This window comes from Lytechinus pictus, chromosome 1, assembly GCF_037042905.1.
Source record: "Lytechinus pictus isolate F3 Inbred chromosome 1, Lp3.0, whole genome shotgun sequence".
NCBI lineage: Eukaryota > Metazoa > Echinodermata > Echinoidea > Temnopleuroida > Toxopneustidae > Lytechinus > Lytechinus pictus.
Genome location: NC_087245.1, coordinates 14,511,814 through 14,529,956, shown reverse-complemented (window position 1 = coordinate 14,529,956; position 18,143 = coordinate 14,511,814). Strand labels below are relative to the sequence as shown.

The following is an 18,143-nucleotide window of genomic DNA, read 5'->3' as shown; positions in this document are numbered from 1 at the left end:
TTCAGGTCACATGACCGAGGTTAATGAACTTTGGCCATGTTGGTGGTATTTGTTGAATTGCCATCATAACTTTGAAAGTTTATAGATTTAGTTCATGAAATGTGGACTTAATTAAGGGTAATCAAGTATTACTGATCGTCTTGCACAAGTCTTTGGTCACACGATCAAGGTCAAATGTCATTTAGGGTCAATGAACATAGTTTTTTATCATCATTTGAATGATATGGATAAAAAATGCTTATTAGTAAGTGAATTATTTTCCATCTCATCCTTGTATTTCCAGATTGCCCAACTGGCTATGACTATTTCTTGGGAGAAAGCTGTTATTCTATCATGCCAGCCAGTTTGTCCTGGGTGGAAGCCAGAGACCAATGTATCAGTGGAGTAGCAGAAGATGCAGACCTTGTGAACATTGAGACAATGGAGGAAAATGAGTACTTGGGATCCATGCTTCCTGCTTCTGGAGATTACTGGATAGGTAAGGCTAGACTCTAGGGCCCGAATTCACGAAGGTGATTTTTAAAACCATCTTTTGAACCCATGGTTTATGCAGATTTCCTGTATAAATTACACTTATTTACCGCATATATTGAAAATGTCCATTTTATTTTACCAATTTGTTTTGGAAAGGATTAAGTTATTTTGAATAGAACATGTAAAGTGATTTGAAAGTGCTTTTCCATACTTGATAGGGTATAAAACAACTCTAAGATTATCAATGGTTATTTCATTTCATCAGTTAAAGATTCATCATGAAGATATAGAAAAGCATTTTAATAAAAAGAAATATTTTTGTGCATTTTTTTCTTCAAAATTCAAATAAGATTACTAGTATTAGAAATACAGTCATGTTTTTTCAGGAATATTTGCACAAAATGATAATATTCAGGTTGATCTTAAAACCAGCTTAACTCTTTGTGCGCTGGGCCATGAACCCCCTCTGTGCTGAATTGTTTTCAAGGAGGCATCAGGAGAAGTAAACAAAATACACTTGCTTACTTCAACTTGCTATAACTTTTTACTCCAACATTTTGAGGGAAAATAATGATAAAAAATTGGTATATAATCCATAATTTCATAGAAAAATGATTCTATTATGGTAAAGGATGTTCAAAGGCTAGTGTATAAGAATCTACATAACCATAATAATGAAGGAAAGACACAAAGAAGGAAGGAAAGAAAGGAAGCAAGCAATAAAAACGAAAGAAAGAAAAGGTAAAGTAAAATGATAGATGAGAGGAAGAAAAAAAGAAAGAACGAACGATAGTCAGAAAAAAGGAAGGAATGTACTTGTTCATCATCATTCTGCTCTTGTTCATCATCATCCTCAATCTCACTGTCCGAATCTTGAGTAAACTGTTCATCTTCATCGATATCCAACTCACCACCTGTATTGCTATGGGTGGGACAGCGTTGAGATGACATGGGCTCATCATGCTCCGAATCTGAATCCATGACAAAAGCAGGTGACTCTGGAGAGCCCGCCAGCATAAGTTCACGAGCTTCATCTACGGAAAATAACCTCCTTGGAGCCATGATGACAATACTAAAAGAGCTGTAAAAAAACGTGTTTTTCTACAAAATTTGCAATGTAAATCTATGGTGAAACGACCGCATACGAAAGCCATGTGAGTGTAGATAATAACAAAAGCTGAACGAAAACCACCACCTCTGGGAAAATCAACACAATTCGCACAAATACAATGGACTGAATGTCTGAGCGTGAAATGCGAAGTTCGCGCGGCACCGATCGTGCATCGGTGCAAAGTACGCGTTGAAAGAGTTAATGACACATCCCCTGAATAGAGAGTGACAAAGTTAGAGTGATGTCTGTCCAGGAATTTCAATGAACATCTATGAATTGATATCAAATCAAAACAGCACCATATCACTTTTTGTTCATTTTTATTGAACTGCTTTTGTACCATCAAGACTGACAAGAACATTGAAACCAGTTCACTTTAATAAGGAATTAATCGGTAGAATCATGCCATGAACCAGCTCTCATTGTTTTCTTAATAGGATCATTAAACTTACGGCCATATTTAAAAGTGGTTAAAGGAACAATCCTACTTTTTAATGCATGGGTTTTTTTCCCTCCCCTTCACAGGACTGTATGATGTAGTGGAAGAAGGAGAATTCTTATGGACGTACGAGTGTGTCCGACCCCCCTACCGTAACTGGGATGGTGGAGATCATCCTAAGGATCCCAATGAAAACTGTGTTACCATGGATACGACTGGATTATGGAACGATGCAAACTGCAGCAGCCCCGTAGGATACATTTGTGAAGCAACAGCCCGATGTGAGTAGATATTATGCACTTTTAATGCTATTCTAGAATGTACATGATGTAGCGTAAGTGGGCTGTACTGGGGCTAGCGTGCTGCCCTTGATGTCTCACACAACCTGGTCTATATGTCTTGTCAATCATGCATCTCATAGTACTGATCAGATTCTCTCACAGACCATTTGCATGGCCCAGTACATTAATGTAGCAAATGCCACATTTTAAAACAAATGATTAATACCTTTCCATCAAATAAACTATTTTCCTGTATTTATTTTATTTTGCAGCCCTAGGTTCGGACCCAGAAGATGTTACTCCTCGTTTTTTCCGGGGAACACCCATCAACGAGACAACAGTAGACCTTACATGGAGCCCTCCTGCCCAATTTTGTGACATCACAGGATACAAAGTTTCTGTCTTCAAGTCAGGAGAAACAACGCCCTTGTCAGAGATAGACGTCGAGGATGGAGAAACAAGTGAATTGAGGGTTGATGGTTTAAGCAAGGGAATGTTCTATACATTCCGACTGGAAACATTATCATTTTCCTTCACAGGTGTTGTGCCTCTCGAAACTTCAGCTCAAACGACTGGTAAGGATTGTCCCCTTTCTTTATCTTTTCAACAAAATCATCCATCATCACGTATTAGATAAATGTATTTCTAATTCTGGGCCATTGCCAGGAATTCTTATGGGGGGGATCCTGAATATGAAAAAAAGTGAACCTTTTTCCGATACACATTCTGAGCGAATACCAAGAAAACTCTTCTTTTTTTTGTTGGCGAGTGACGGGGTTCCACGGAACCCAGGGAACCCCCCTCCCCCGCCCTAGCTACAGCCCTGCAATTATCTTGTTCAAAATTATTGCATTCTTCTGCAACTAATAAAAGGAAATCCAACATTAATACTAAAAGGATCTTTGTGAAAGCAGAAATATTTAACTAAAATAAAAGATGAAGAGAGTTTGAAAGTGATTAGACAAGGAATATTACAGTTATGGCTGTTCAACATTTTGATCACCGATTGAATCTCAAATTGGCAATGAAGTAAGAAGATTGTGACAAAATAAGGAGCGACTCTCCTATTGCTCATCACTTATGTAATATTATTCAGAATTGGGTTTTTCAGAATTAGGAATGGGGTTTTCCCCATATACAATTGATTCCTTCAATACTAGGGCAGTGATTTTGTTGTATGTCCTGATGAAAGACATTCTGAATAAATCTTTTGTAAAAAGGTGTCATTTTACTTATGTATTGGAGCAGATAAATGAATTGTCCCTAACCAACTTTATGATTTCAACAAGTGATGTGTTACACAACAACGACTCACAGTAGCGCTTTAAGTCAAACTGAACCCTTTTTGCAACAGCTCAGCTGATAATCTATCCATTTTCTCTTCACGCAGGTTGTCCTCGTCTTTATGAGGGATCGGAAAATGGATTCTGTTATCGTTACTCTTCAGATGAGTTGACTTGGACTGAAGCTAGTTTCGAATGTCGTCGTCAGTTGGGAGCTGACCTGGTTACCATTGTTGATCAGAATGAATTAGCCTTCCTCCAAACATTTAGTGATGATGATGGATGGATCGGTATGTAGCAGTCCCATTTACTTGATTAAAAGGAACAAATTTTAGGGAGCGATTTAAAGAACAATGGGGTCTGAAGTTAGAGGTACACTCAAGCATGAGATCTGCATGCTTGGGCTAGATCTGTTAAAATAGCAGTCTGGACAGATAATCTTCAACAAAATACTTTTATCTTGATTTAACTGGAATTTGCAATATTCAAATTTTTGGTGTAAATGTCCTCTATAGAGTTTTCTTTTTCAGATACATGTAAGCTTTAATTGTGGATGTTTATCTTTGGAAGACTTATTGACTATTTTGGCTTAATACTGAGATTATAGTCCAGGAACTTAGTGTGGATTTTGAGGTGAGTGGTCACAACAACAATTAAAAAAAAACAAAAACAAACATGCTATGCTGATGATACCAATGGTGTATGTTTATTATCATCCCTAAAGGAATGTCTGACTCTGAGACTGAGGGAGACTTCACGTGGTCGACTTGCTTGGATTGGACTAGAGAAACATGGAACACACCAGCAGGAAATACAGATGACAAGGACTGTGTCTACCTTGACATTGATACAGGGGTCCTGATGGCTGAGAACTGTTCGGCTCAGTATGCATTCTTATGTAAATACGATGAAGGTAAGCTCATCTACTTTTTTCTGTTCTGTTGAAGTAACTCCCGCAAGAACTTGGCAAAACAGCTTTCTGCCACATTAATGCCAAGCTGTTATATGTAACCAATTACATACAGGAAACATTTTATGTCTATGATAATCAGTCATAGTTGGCTGACCTTATGGATGACATGATATATAATACTGTTGGGCCATTTTGGTTAAAGTGGAGATAATTGTCAAGCTGGGATTCAAACCTTTCAGTCATGAGTCCAACGCTATAACCTCTAGACCACACAACCATCAAGACAAATTATTATACAAATATATCAGGCTTTGAGAAAGTATAGTGGGAATTATTTATCCGAGGTTGGACTGGCAATTACTATTTTTCCCGAGGGGCGAAGCCCCGAGGGAAAAATAGTTACATTGCAAGTCCAACCGAGGATTAATAATTCCCACTATGCTTTCGAAAGAAACGCCTGATATATTTGTTTTATATCCCTCCAGTCCTTGCTGATTTTTAACCTCGAACAAATCTAACGTTGCCGGACCTAGTCCTGACTCCTACTCTAGCTGTCGAGCTATAAAAATTGCTAGACAGTTCATGGGTAGGCTGCGCGCGGCTTCTACCCGACTGCACTTAATGAGAGGTCCGCTGCGCTGCGTTGCCGTTGCTGCAGTGGCACCATAGAGTGGCACTCAAAATAAATTCCGGTACGCGCAGTTAAAATGTATGCTCTAACGTTAAAAATTAATATCGGATCTTGACTCACCTTGTTAGGTATGTTTATTCCATATTTAAGGATCCTGTATGAATGGCCATCGGAATTATATTTTCTGCATTGTAATCTAGACCCAATTCCACACTGTTTTTCAGATTGTCGGCACGGTAATTTGGGCGAGAGCTTGTATTTTACTTTATTTACTTTTTGCGCTTTTGCTTTGCGGATGATCGCGATACCGGTACGGTATATGGGTCAGGGAGCATGCACAATTCAAAGTTGAGAGAAAATATCGAGCATGAGCATGCGCAGTTATGCCCATGAAAGTATATCGAAAAATATACGGAGCTACAAGAAAACTATACGGAGCTAATTGCAGCGATGTGTTTTCCTATTGAAATTATACTTTGTCACATGATCACGAATTGACCAACCGTTTATCTAGAATACTCATGAATATTCATAAGAGGGATATAAAAACTTATAAATCATTTGCAAATCATGATATATCATTGAATGGTTAGGACCAAAGTGAAGCAGAGGCTTGTGAAGAGTGGCCCATTACATAAGATATGTAACACAACAAAAATGAAAATAAAGAATGAAAAACAAGTAAATAGGAAATAGTTAGTAATAAATAATAATTGATAAGAAATAAACACATTTAAGAAACAATCACACATACCCCCCCCACACACACCTACCCTGACATTCTCTTATTCCATAGTCACACCACTGAAACAAACGTCAGACTGATAAAAGCTATAATTATGTTATTTCAATTCACATACCATTGGTTTGTTTGGAGTCAGATTTGTTGATATGACTATAGCACTAGGAGAGAAACTACTTCAACCTTTTCTCATGTCAAATGTGTCACTAGGCTGCTGCGGTGCATTGGAAACCTTTCAATTTTATTTTTTTTAAAGATTATTGAAAGATTATCGATATTACTAGTATTCTATCTTTTTAAGATTATGTATTCATACATGAGAATCTTTTTTATTAATATTTGCTAATAAATGTTGAGTTCATATTATACAATGCAGGGGATGTGATTAGTTATACATGTACATTATGATTAGGTATATCATGAGAGTCATGTGTCTTGTAAAGGTTATGTCTTCGATCAGAAATAATGTCAGGAATAGGTAGAGTGTCTCGGTGTAGTATAGCTTGGTGTAGTGTCCATGTTTTATTTACGTGAATAGAGAACACCCGCAACACAGAGAACGATATGGGTAAAGTAAGGTTTAGGTTTGGGGTTGGGGATATTTTTAGTGATAGTTGCACTTAATGTGATATGTTTACTGTAAGGATTAAGCATATATGCTTTAATAGGATCATATATGTTGTAAGAGTAAAGATTGGGGTTAGGTTGTATCGCTAGGATTCGAGTTTAATGTAGACAGTGGAGATTGTGCTTTAATTGTTATATGTCCTTTGAACTTCTCCAGACTTAGCAAATGACATCTACCCAACTGATTTTGAGGCAGAGGTGTTGAGCTTCTCTGAGGTGTCCTTGACGTGGACTATACCAGCAAATCTCTGTTCCGTAACCGGTTACCGCATTCAGTACTCCACAAATATCATCCGTGGGGAGGTTCAGGTATACACACAAATGTGAAAAAAATATTTTAAAAATCCTATCTCAGTTGCATTTTGATGTGGTTAAAGAATCATGCATCCTTGTTTTAGAATGAAAAGGATGAAAAAATACAGCAAAGATTTTTTGTTGAGTCTTTTTTTTTCTGTTTTCGAAAGGATATTTCTGTTGACATTTTATCAATCAAGCTTTGCAGTGTCTAGTGTATTGAACATGTAATGTTCAAGGGGAAGTCCATACTGACATAAGTTTAAATGAAGGTAGAAGAATTACAGAAATATAATAATGAAAGATTGAATCCATCAATGAATAACATATTTTTTTTTCAAAGGATTGATTTTGTTGTGTCACATGCAAGCAGCTCTCACATCATTAAAAATATACATTTCTATTACATTCACATTTCATTTTCAATTTTAATATTCAACTTGATGTTTGATTGGACTTCATGATTGCTTTATTTGAGATCAATGATTTGTTTGTGTGATCATTGATCTAAAAGTTGATATAATAAACTAGAAATATTTTGTATCACAAATGCTGCACAAGTTTACGCTGTCGGGATTTTGCAATGTTGTGCAAAAGTATTCAGTGGTAGTATGTCTTATAATTCTCAATGGTAAATACACTTGCGTGCCCTGCATTGCAACTAAATCTCTCTCATCTGTGCATTATTTGTATTATATTTCCATTATATTTCCATTCAAGGTTGATGGTGCTCAGAGTGATTCCGTTGTAGTCATGAATCTTGAAGAAGATACACGCTACTTCTTCACCATCTCTCCCATCGTCCCTGGCTCCGCCTACCCTCAAAGTAACTCCATCAATGCTACAACACCTCTGGCTCCACGTAAGTATCTCAAAGCTCTACCAAAATTTATTTTTACATTTTTAAGTGAAACATGTACATTAGATGGTTATTTTACTCTGCTTTATTTCATCTCACTAGCCCCCCTCCATCCATTAGGTGAGATGGACAGAATGGACGTTGGTTTATAACAATGAATAAACTATCCACGCAAACTAATGTAGGTGTTCACTGTTAATGTAGTGAAATTATTATTTTTATTATCATTGATTTTATTATGTTTATTGAAATGGAAACAATAATCAGTTGGTAGTCTGAAAATTCAGACCACTGTAGTATGTTTCAATAAATTTGCTCATGGAAACTAGGCCTTGGGTTAATGAGTTTACCTTGTTTTATATATTGCTTTACATTGTTTGGCAGCCTGTCCTTCTGACTATGTCCTCGGTTTTGCTGGTAATTGCTTCAAGGTTAGCATAGATTTTGCTTCTTGGACTGACGCAAGAGCAGACTGCCTCCAGACCGAGAATTCAGATCTGGTTGAAATCACAAATGAGACTATGACGGCATACCTACAGGGACAGACAGGAAATGGACAATACTGGATTGGTAAGTTAACCCCCTGCCTACAGGCCCAGGGTGGTCTGTATACAAATGTCTATGGGAATGAGAGAATTCAGTATTCAGAGGGTTAAGGGTGAGATGGGATGTGACAAATCTTAGTATAAGATCTCAACAATTCTTTGTGTAAGAAGTCAATAAGATAGGAGGCAACCGAAAGAAGGTCACAGGGAATGCCTGACTACAGTATGTCAAATTAGTGGGTCAGTGAAATTCTTTTGAAAAGTAGTGGAAAATATGACGTTATTAGTTTTGACGAAAACTATTTCCTGTAATATTTTGATGTGAATCTAATCAAATAAATATTCCTTATATTCTTGAATGAGGAAAATTATTTTTTATTCATCACATTATGTATTTGCCAGGTCTTTATGATGCAGTGAACGAAGGTGACTGGCGATGGGGTTCGGACTGCACAGCGCCCTCTTACACTGAATGGGGACTAGGTGAGCCAGGCAACGACGATGTAGATTATGACTGTGCTACATTCGATGGTGTAATAGGAACATGGAGCAACCAGGTTTGCAGTAACACTCTCCTTTATATCTGTGAGATCAAAGACCGGGGTGAGTATTGATGAAATCTTTGCAATAGCTAGCGGTATCATTTTCCAGATAGAAGTAGAAATTTCTACATTTCTCATATGATTTCCTTGAAAGAAAACATGTTTTTGTGTCCAAAAGGCAAATTCTATACAAATTACCTACTATGTTGATTCTTCAGAATCTGCAAGTGTCATGTGACAATCTCACTCAGAACCATCAGATGTTGAGACAAAATGAATTCTGAGTTGTTCCTACAGTTTGAAAAAAAAAATCACAGGGACTGATGTTGAAAATAATTCATTATTTTAGTTATTGATTCATTTATTTGAACATAAAAATATGACATAACACAACATATATAGGATTCAAAATAAAACCAAACTACAGCGTTAAAATACTTAGGGTCCCTAAGAAGCAAGACTATATATGTATAAGTATATTGTAAAAAAAAAGTATGAACTAGAATTAACCACTTGATTCAGTACAGAAGACTGTCAAGGAATTATTCACAGATTAAAGAAAAAAAAAATCTTGTTTGAAGTTTGAGACTCACTCAAACATGACAAGTACATACTGTGAAAGATGTGTGGAAAATCTCAGCGGTGTAATGAAATGGTCTTCAAAATGCACATACATGTACATTTAGTTAAAGTGTGTATTAAACAGTTATCAAATCACATGTAATGGCTTAAAATCAATTTTTATCTTATTGCAGATTCGTCTCCAGATAGTGTGTCACCCTTGCTGTTAAGAGGCAACTCCCAAACCCCATCTTCTATTACGGCAACATGGTTCCCTTCTTCACAACAGTGTGACATCCTGGCCTACATCTTAGGCTGGCAGGGCCAAAATGGAGATACGGGAACGCTGACTGTCCCTGGCGGAGACACTTCAAGCGCTATCATCAACAATCTGACCCCAGCCACCGACTATGTCATATTCATTGATACTCTGACCTTCAGTTTTGGAAATCTTGGTAATTCAGCTGGGGTTGAGGTGTCTACTCTTGAGGGTAAGTGTCTTGAGTCTCATAGGGGAAAATGACAACATAAAAGTGAGCTATTATTAGTGTATCTTGGTAAAAATAGCACTTTTTATGCCCCCGGCCTATTGTAGGTGGTTGCCATCCATCCGTCTCTCGTTCGGTCGGACTGTTTGTCCATCTGTCCACCCATCCATCCGCCTACCTACTTACCTATCTATCCCTCTGTCCATCTTTCTACATCTATAAATTCAGTGTGCTCTGTTAAGGATATGAGCCACTATTAGAAACATGAGTAAGAACTCCAGATTATGCATTCTTATTGAAAATTGTACTGCATTGGCAAGTATCTACACATACAGGTACTGTATATAGTGGCAGATACAGCATATTGCATGTCTGGTGTAATGAATCTCTTGACTACCACATTGGCCTTATTCATTTTTAGATTGTCCTGCAAATTACGAGCTTGGTCCAACTGGAGACTGTTATAGATTTGTTCCTGGTGTGGTTGAATTCCACGATGCTCGAGAGGTTTGCCAACAAACCAATGGTGGAGATCTGGTCGTCATTGAGACCCCATTCGAACTGGAATATATCCTGAATACAACAAGAGGGGGTGATTGGTGGGTTGGTGAGTTGTCATGCAATCTTTGTGTTTTATAATACATGCACCACCAATGTCAATCATCATGAGAGGCCTGTGGGTCACCCACCTATTCCTAAAGACACAAAAGATAGTGTGGGCCGCGAGTGAGAATGAACAATTTAAAAAATATTTAACCGAATGATGAAATCCAAGTGCCAGGGGAATAAGAATAAATTAGTAGAACTATAAGTAACATCCCGTGAAAACTGTAGCATTCATTTGCAGATTTTAATCATTTTGACTGAGAAATACTGTGATCACTGCATGGGGTTGAATACACTGTGGTTGATAAATATCTTCGGATTAATGCATATAAATGACGTCACATTAAGGGCGCAACATGCGCACATGTATTATTAAACCCACACATTGTAAGGGAAGGTTTTTTATTACATATAAGTTATAATGTGAGTTTAATCAGTTTGATCTCAAAATCTGCTCTGTTGTACAAATACATGCCCTGAAAGGTGGGAGTTACAGACTTCAGCAGGCATTACAGATTAGGCTTCTGTAACCGGATGACCCAGTTCAAAGTCTGTCTGCATTCAAGATTTTTCAGGAGTCAACGTGTTAAGAGAATTACTTGCATGAATAAAACTTTCTTTATTTGAAGCCTATTGTGTCACTGATTACCTCCTTGTCTTCAGGGTTGTACGATGTTGGAACAGAAAACAACCATCGGTGGGTAGATTGCACTGAGATGAACATCTGGCAGGTGTCCAACTGGGCTCCAGGTCAGCCAGATGATTCCGATGGGACTCAAGATTGTGGTCAGATGATCTCTAGCGGAGAATGGATGGACTGGCCTTGTGACAGGCCAAACATGTATATCTGTGAGCTCGATCCTCGCAGTAAGTAATCTCAGAATATGGGGAAGCACTAGGATATGCATATATTCTTGTATTTTCAAATAGTTTGAGCTAGTTTACAAGATTTTATTTAAGATTATGATAGAATATTTTTGTTACTTTTTGATGATGTTGTTTTTAATCTTATTCTTTGTGTAAATATGATTTTGATCATTAATATTACATGTAGCCTCCAATTTTGAAATGACAAAGGGCAATTCCATAAGATATGTACACCCAACCCCCTATATGTGAGACTTTCATGAAATTTTATGCCTCTGATTTCTGGTTCTTTTGACAGTCTGTAATGTTCTCAAATGATCATGACATGGTAAGTTTATGAATTGAAGTAAAACTTGAGAATATGGGGGTTGGATGTACAAAAAGGTTGATTATTTTATGGAATTGCCCTAAAATGATAATACCTTTCTCCTTTCCCTCTGTAAGATCTTGAACCAAGAGACCTGAGTCCCACAGAGTTCTTAGCCAGTCCTCTCTCCATCGTCAGCATCCTCCTATCGTGGGTACCATCTGATTTCAGCTGTGATGTGACAGGCTACCGAATCCTCATCTCTCAGGGTCTACTTGCAACCACCGTTGACATTGATGGTGGAGAAACAAGCAGTTATCTTGTCAACAATCTGCTGATTGATACTGAGTATGGCTTCAGGATCGCTGCTCTGACGATAAACGGGCCGCTGTCATACAGTGAACGCATCGATGCTAGAACCAACAATGAAACAGGTTAGATGAAAGCCCTTTGTGAAACGTCTTGTCAGAAGAAATCTCTGACGTCTTTTAAAAGCTACTAAAATTCTGGCTTGCAGAACAATCCCTCAAACGAATGAACAAATACTTGTCTATAATGCATATACATGTAGATATCAGCCTGTGCTATATGCAGACCTGCCAACCTCTGGGAATGAAAAAGTGTATTCTGTGATTAAAAAAATTGAATTTTCCCCAAAAAAGTGTATTTCATAATAAAATGCGTGGCGCACTCGCTCATCGCGGTGCTCAAGCTGCATGCAAGCTAAAATGCGCACTGCTCTTGCGGATGAAAAAAAAAACACATTTAAACATGTCTATATCTCAACCTGGTTTTAACAAAATGATTGAAAAAAAAAACAAGTTACCTAAAATTACATTGATCTAATAACCATATTTGTGTAAGTTTTATGAAATAGAGACATATAGAGATGATTTTTCTCAATAAATTACGATTTTGTAAAAAAAAAAAAAAATGCACTGCCGTATTTTGGTTGCAAAAACATACTAAATACACCAAAAACGTACTGGTTGGCAGGTCTGTATTTGATTTTAGAATGACCCAAAGGATCAGAAATTCATCCTTGTTAGCTTCGAGTTGCTTGCACTGCAGACAGAAATCCCCCCGTGGGACTGCATGCACACATATGTTAGAAAAGCTGGATATTGTCATGTTTTAAATGTGAGAGAATCTGCAGAAGAATTCGCAATATTAAACTGATATTACCTTTCCTACAACTTGAGAGTTTGCTGTTATCTGTAATACTATGATCTCATCCTTTCAGTTGGTTGCCCAGCGGACTATGAAGAAGGTTACCAGGGTGGCTGCTATCGTTTTGTCAAGGGTTCTTTAACCTGGAGTCAAGCTCGTCTGGAATGCAGTAAGGACTTTGGAGGTGAATTGGTCGTCGTCGACAACCAAGAGGAATATGATTACATTCTTAATAAGACAGTGGAAGGAGATTGGTGGATTGGTAAGTAGCCAGACTGTCCCGGGTTACGTAACACAAAGGTTAGCGATCAATCACTGTAAAATGAAATGGCTTATTAAGACTTTCCTTGCATGCGCATTTTGCTCAGTTATTTGACTAGGAAGTGATCAGAATTGCTCTTTTAAATTAGCGATTGATCACTGATCTTCGTGTTACGGGCCCAGTTGTGGTGATGTCAGGGCTTCCTAATATTTACCCCAAATATTGTAATATCATGACAATATTGGAATATCATGATATTCAGAGTTCAAATATAAATGATTTGGAGTTTGTAATTGCACAATGAGGGAGTGTTTCATGACAGGAATTGTCAGACTCTTATCCGACAAGTCCTGTTTTATCCAACAGTAACCATAAGAACCATTCTTCTCGGCCAATCAAAATCAAGGGAGGTTGTCAGATGAAAATGTTGATGAAATGCTCCCCAGAAAATAATTTTCCTGTGATTGCATTGCAATCAGCTTTGCTCTTTCCGTTTATTGTGTTGTACTTTGTTTTGCATAGGATTGTACAATACTCTTTTGAAATCTATTCTCTAGTAGTGACCAAAAGTACTACTCGAACTCTATGATCTTGCCACGATACTTGTATACGCTCGCCTGATTAGTTCACTTTCCATCTGATATGTCTAATCTGGGTTCTCACGTATCTCAATGATTGAACAAATGTCCTATTTTTATGCTTGCATTAATTAATATGCGCAATCTGTTTAAAAGAAAACCCAGCTATACTACCAAACTAGCTGCCTTATGAGGCCATGATTACAGTGTATGATACATTCAAAGTGCTATAGAAATCCTGATTATTTATATTATATTTATTTGGTTGATATGATATCATAAATAAATATTATGATAATGTAATGCCAGGATTGCAAGACCAGTGGTCAGAGGGTGACTTCCGTTGGACGGACTGCTCATCGATGACCGCATGGCAGATGACCAACTGGGCACCTGATGAACCGGATGAAGCTGAAGGTGATGTCCAGGACTGTGTCCAGATGATCTCCAGTGGTCAGTGGATGGATTGGCCGTGTCAGAGGCCAAACCAATTCATCTGTGAGATCTTTGCCAAGGGTAAGTGAAGAAATCTATTTTCTTTTTCAGATTCAGAATAATTTAGATTAATTTATTTTACATTTATCAAGTTATACACATAAGATGCAATGAAAAATAATATTTATTTGATTGAGTTACACTTTATCATTATTATATGGAATGCAGGACAAAGTGCTGTATAAGAAAGTAGTAGATTTGAGAAAGAAATATAAAGTCACAATAGAGTTTGTGATTCCGGTAATTCCAGCAGGGATCGCCTTGTATGTCATAATGTGGCAGAACATAATATAGCAACCTTGTCAAGTAAAGTTCCTATTATCAGGGGTAAGAGAACTAAAAAAGATATCTTTGGGTAACAAAGTTTTACCTGCATGTTCTTTTCATTTTTCTAATTCATGTAGATTTATGTCTTTATTTTTTACATGGTTCTTTGTGCTGCAAATTCTAACCCCAATGATGATGTTGAATTTTGTATTATTTGTAAGGCGCCCTTTCTTTTTTTTTGTAAAGCAAGCCTATTTTTTATGCAACTTTATGATCAATACTGTATTCTGATAGCCAATAAATCAGAGACACAATTGAAATATAAATTCATGTTGCAAACCCGATTCACTATAAACATTCTTCAAGATATACTTAGTTAACCCTACAGTAATTGATGTTGGAATACAATCTATCTCCTCTTTTCATACCCCAACAGACTATGTCCCAATCCAGACTGCCCCAAGTAACTTCAGTGGTGAGGCGATCTCTGATTCAACCATCCTCTTGACTTGGGTCCCGTCATTGTTTAACTGTGACGTCATAGGGTACATGATTGAGTACACAGACCTCAACAATGCTGAAGAATTCATGGTGGTAGGTGGTGCCTCCGACAGCAGCGTGGTGAGTGGTCTTCGTGCAAGCACAGCGTATCGCTTCTCCATCAAACCAATGCTTCTTATCGATAGGAACTTGGATTATGGTCTTCCGATAGAAGCAACCACTCTTCCTTATGCAGGTAATATTTTTGAATGACTTTCTTTAGTATTTTGTGAGAAGTTAATAGGACTAAGCCAGTCGTGTCGGAGCACCAGAGTCCATCCAATGCGATGGGTTTTGTTTATGTTCTTCCGTTCATGGTGTTCCGAAGAAATAACTGACAGCAGCACCATTCTTGATAAAAAATTATGTTTGAGAGTAGAATATTCGGTACTCTTTAAAAAAAAAAAACTTTTATTGCAATTCAAATTTAAAGCTTATATCAATGAAATTGAACAGTGGAAGTAGAATTATCATGACACGTTTCTTAATTTTCTTGGCCAATTTCGTCATTGTCTCCTGTGTTTCTCATGAACAGTGGTTGTTTTTCATCGCAACATTGTGACCTTTGTGCGTGGAGCAAGCTCGTGTGTTGTCGCTGTTTGACAAAAAATAACGGCAATAATCAGAAGAGTGAAAAATAGGTATTTTCACATACTGGGAAGTTTCAATAGATGAAAGTGATGCATTCTATGTTTGCTTTTAAAACATTCTTTTTGCAGGATGCCTGGAACCTGTCGTCATCACCGATGCCCCTGGCAACATCTCATCTCCCAACTTCCCTAGTAACTACCCACCGTCTGTGGATTGCGTATACACCATCTCCTTGGATACCCGCATCCAGCTGAGTTTCCAGCTCCTCTTCCTTCTCCCTGATCCCGAAGACTATCTAACCATCTCAGAGATGGGAGAGAATGGATATGAAGAGAGAGTGGTTAGTAGCTTAAACAATCTTATCTATAAGACTTGCTTTGATAAGACTATCTAACCATCTCAGAGATGGTAGAGAATTGATATGAGGAGAGAGTGGTTAGTAGCTTAAACAATCTTATCTATAAGACTTGCATTGATTTGAAGAGATACATGTAGATTTCTTTTGTTTTGGTTTAGAATTTGCTAAGATGGAAAAAAAAATATGGAAATGGCATCCATCCATCCATCCACAATGATGTAATTAGTTCAAAGGTCGTTTAAGGAGGTCAAGGCTCATATAAGGTAAAATGTTGGAAATGTACTTGCTATTTTCCACATGGAACAGTTATAAAACAACCTTTATGTTTATTCTTTTGTAACCAAACTTTGATGGTAGGAGTTGTTTAAACATATCAATTTTTATTTGGAGTCAAATGTCTCACAACTAAAGGTCAAAGGTCATATGAGGTATACCAGTGTGATATACCACAAGCATTGATCTATTGCATATGTTCTTTATCTTATCACTCTCTCAGTAGTTTAAATTGTAAATTCTAGTTTTGTACCTGTTAAATGGGTGTGACCAAATTCACCTTCCATGTCTTGGGTCATTCCTTCCTCCCCGAAGATCAAATTTTGAAGCCATCAATACTAGTGTATTCATTACCTATCAGTTTGCTGTTTCACTTGTGATCATTTTCAGAGGCTAAGTGGAATATTTTTGCCCAAGTCTTACATCAGTGAGGCCACGTCTATCCAGATCAGGTTTGTGACAGACAATCGAATTGAAGGATTTGGTTTCTTCTTCACCTACACGAGGTACAATGTTGGTAAGTCCTCTGTATGTCATTGACTTCGGACCCTGTTTCTCGAAACTAGTTATCAATGACAAGGCAAATGCGAGTGTTCAACGCTACCGAAATGTATCCATGTTATTGGCTCAGGGCTGATTTTATGGTTTTTATTCTCACATTTGTTATTGATAACAAGATTTTTGAAACAGGCACAAGCTTTTAAATCATAAAGTTAATTATCAGTAACAAATGCAAACTTTCTGAGACAAATTTGCCATCAGCTAATCAAATATCACCATTTCAACTGTTTTATACATGTATGGCTCTAAATAATTCAATTTTTAGACCAATTTACATGAGATGGGACCCTTGTTTATCTGCATGTAAATGCCACCGCACACCTTAAGATTGGTTTGTGACCTGATTTTGGAATAAAACGTAGCAGAATATGATGCTAATATTGAAACATGGAATATCTGACTGTGTAATGTTTTAAATCATCTTACAAATACCTATGTTTAAATCTATACTATCATCCTTCTTTTTTTCTTGACAATAGAATTACCTGCCGAGAAGCAGTGCACCAATGTTTACCCTCTCAAAATGGGACCAGTCCCATTGTTTTTCAATTCTCCTGGGTACCCCAATGGTTACGAAGACAACCAGGACTGTGCCTATGTCTTCCAACAATCCTCAACTGCTCTTGGCGATGTCAAGGTCGCTGCCGATAACTTCATTGAACTCAACTTCACCGACTTCAGCCTGGAGAACAACTATGATGTCCTTATCGTAGGTTATGGCATGGATCCGTCTGATGGTGCGACAGAGATTGATCGCTACTCCGGAACCAACAAACCACCATTCTTACGTTCCAGTGAGGATGCTCTTTGGGTAAAGTTGGAGACTGATTCTTCTAACGCTGCCGCAGCTCAGGGATTCTCACTTACTGCTGATGAGAAAACTCCTAGTAAGTACTAAGCAAATGTTTCTCGCAGTGTCTTTTCCTCTAGAGGGAGACTATGTTCAATATTTTTTAATGTTTATATATTTAGTTTCAAGACCTGTATGTTTTGCTCATTTTTAGTTTGTAATTCTCAGGGGAATCAGGCAGTGTATGTGCTAACAATTTGACTTTGCTGATATTGATGGAATATGATAAAGCATCATTTTATCAGATCAAACGTTGGATATCCAATTCAAAATCAACATCAACCTGCCTCTAAACAAAAGAATTGTTTTATTAAGGTGAGGAATCAAAGTTAGTTCAACCCAGTGGGTAGATTACATGTTATTCCTATCTTTCATCATTGTGTGGTTTCAGGTGAAATCCCAGGCACCAAACAGCCAGCACCGACAGAGAGCCCGGTCACAAACCTAACCTGCGGCGGCACATTGATTGTCCCTGTATCTGGTTTCCAGAGGGTCCAGTCTCCTAACTACCCTCAAGGTTACCCCACAAACCTGGACTGCGTCTGGTACCTACAGGCAGATCAGGGTGGCAGGTTTAGGATTGGCATGGACACCAATGCTTTCTTTACAGAATATGGGTAAGTTTTCA

At 37.6% G+C, this 18,143-nt stretch overlaps 1 protein-coding gene across 3 annotated transcripts in view; it reads left to right on the top strand.

The window, feature by feature from the left end:
- Positions 1-18,143, top strand: part of LOC129257911 (uncharacterized) — a 72,830-nt gene that overhangs the window by 20,490 nt on the left and 34,197 nt on the right. For all 3 annotated transcript variants that reach the window (XM_064096737.1, XM_064096732.1, XM_064096741.1), the window contains 20 exons: positions 284-478; positions 2,111-2,305; positions 2,578-2,880; positions 3,696-3,878; positions 4,313-4,501; positions 6,659-6,810; positions 7,516-7,657; positions 8,039-8,224; positions 8,602-8,802; positions 9,497-9,793; positions 10,212-10,397; positions 11,060-11,263; positions 11,708-12,004; positions 12,814-13,002; positions 13,890-14,096; positions 14,779-15,078; positions 15,602-15,813; positions 16,495-16,621; positions 17,145-17,552; positions 17,907-18,132. In XM_064096737.1, coding sequence (XP_063952807.1) covers positions 284-478; positions 2,111-2,305; positions 2,578-2,880; positions 3,696-3,878; positions 4,313-4,501; positions 6,659-6,810; positions 7,516-7,657; positions 8,039-8,224; positions 8,602-8,802; positions 9,497-9,793; positions 10,212-10,397; positions 11,060-11,263; positions 11,708-12,004; positions 12,814-13,002; positions 13,890-14,096; positions 14,779-15,078; positions 15,602-15,813; positions 16,495-16,621; positions 17,145-17,552; positions 17,907-18,132 — 4,399 coding nt within the window. The remainder of the gene's footprint in view (positions 1-283; positions 479-2,110; positions 2,306-2,577; positions 2,881-3,695; positions 3,879-4,312; positions 4,502-6,658; positions 6,811-7,515; positions 7,658-8,038; positions 8,225-8,601; positions 8,803-9,496; positions 9,794-10,211; positions 10,398-11,059; positions 11,264-11,707; positions 12,005-12,813; positions 13,003-13,889; positions 14,097-14,778; positions 15,079-15,601; positions 15,814-16,494; positions 16,622-17,144; positions 17,553-17,906; positions 18,133-18,143) is intronic.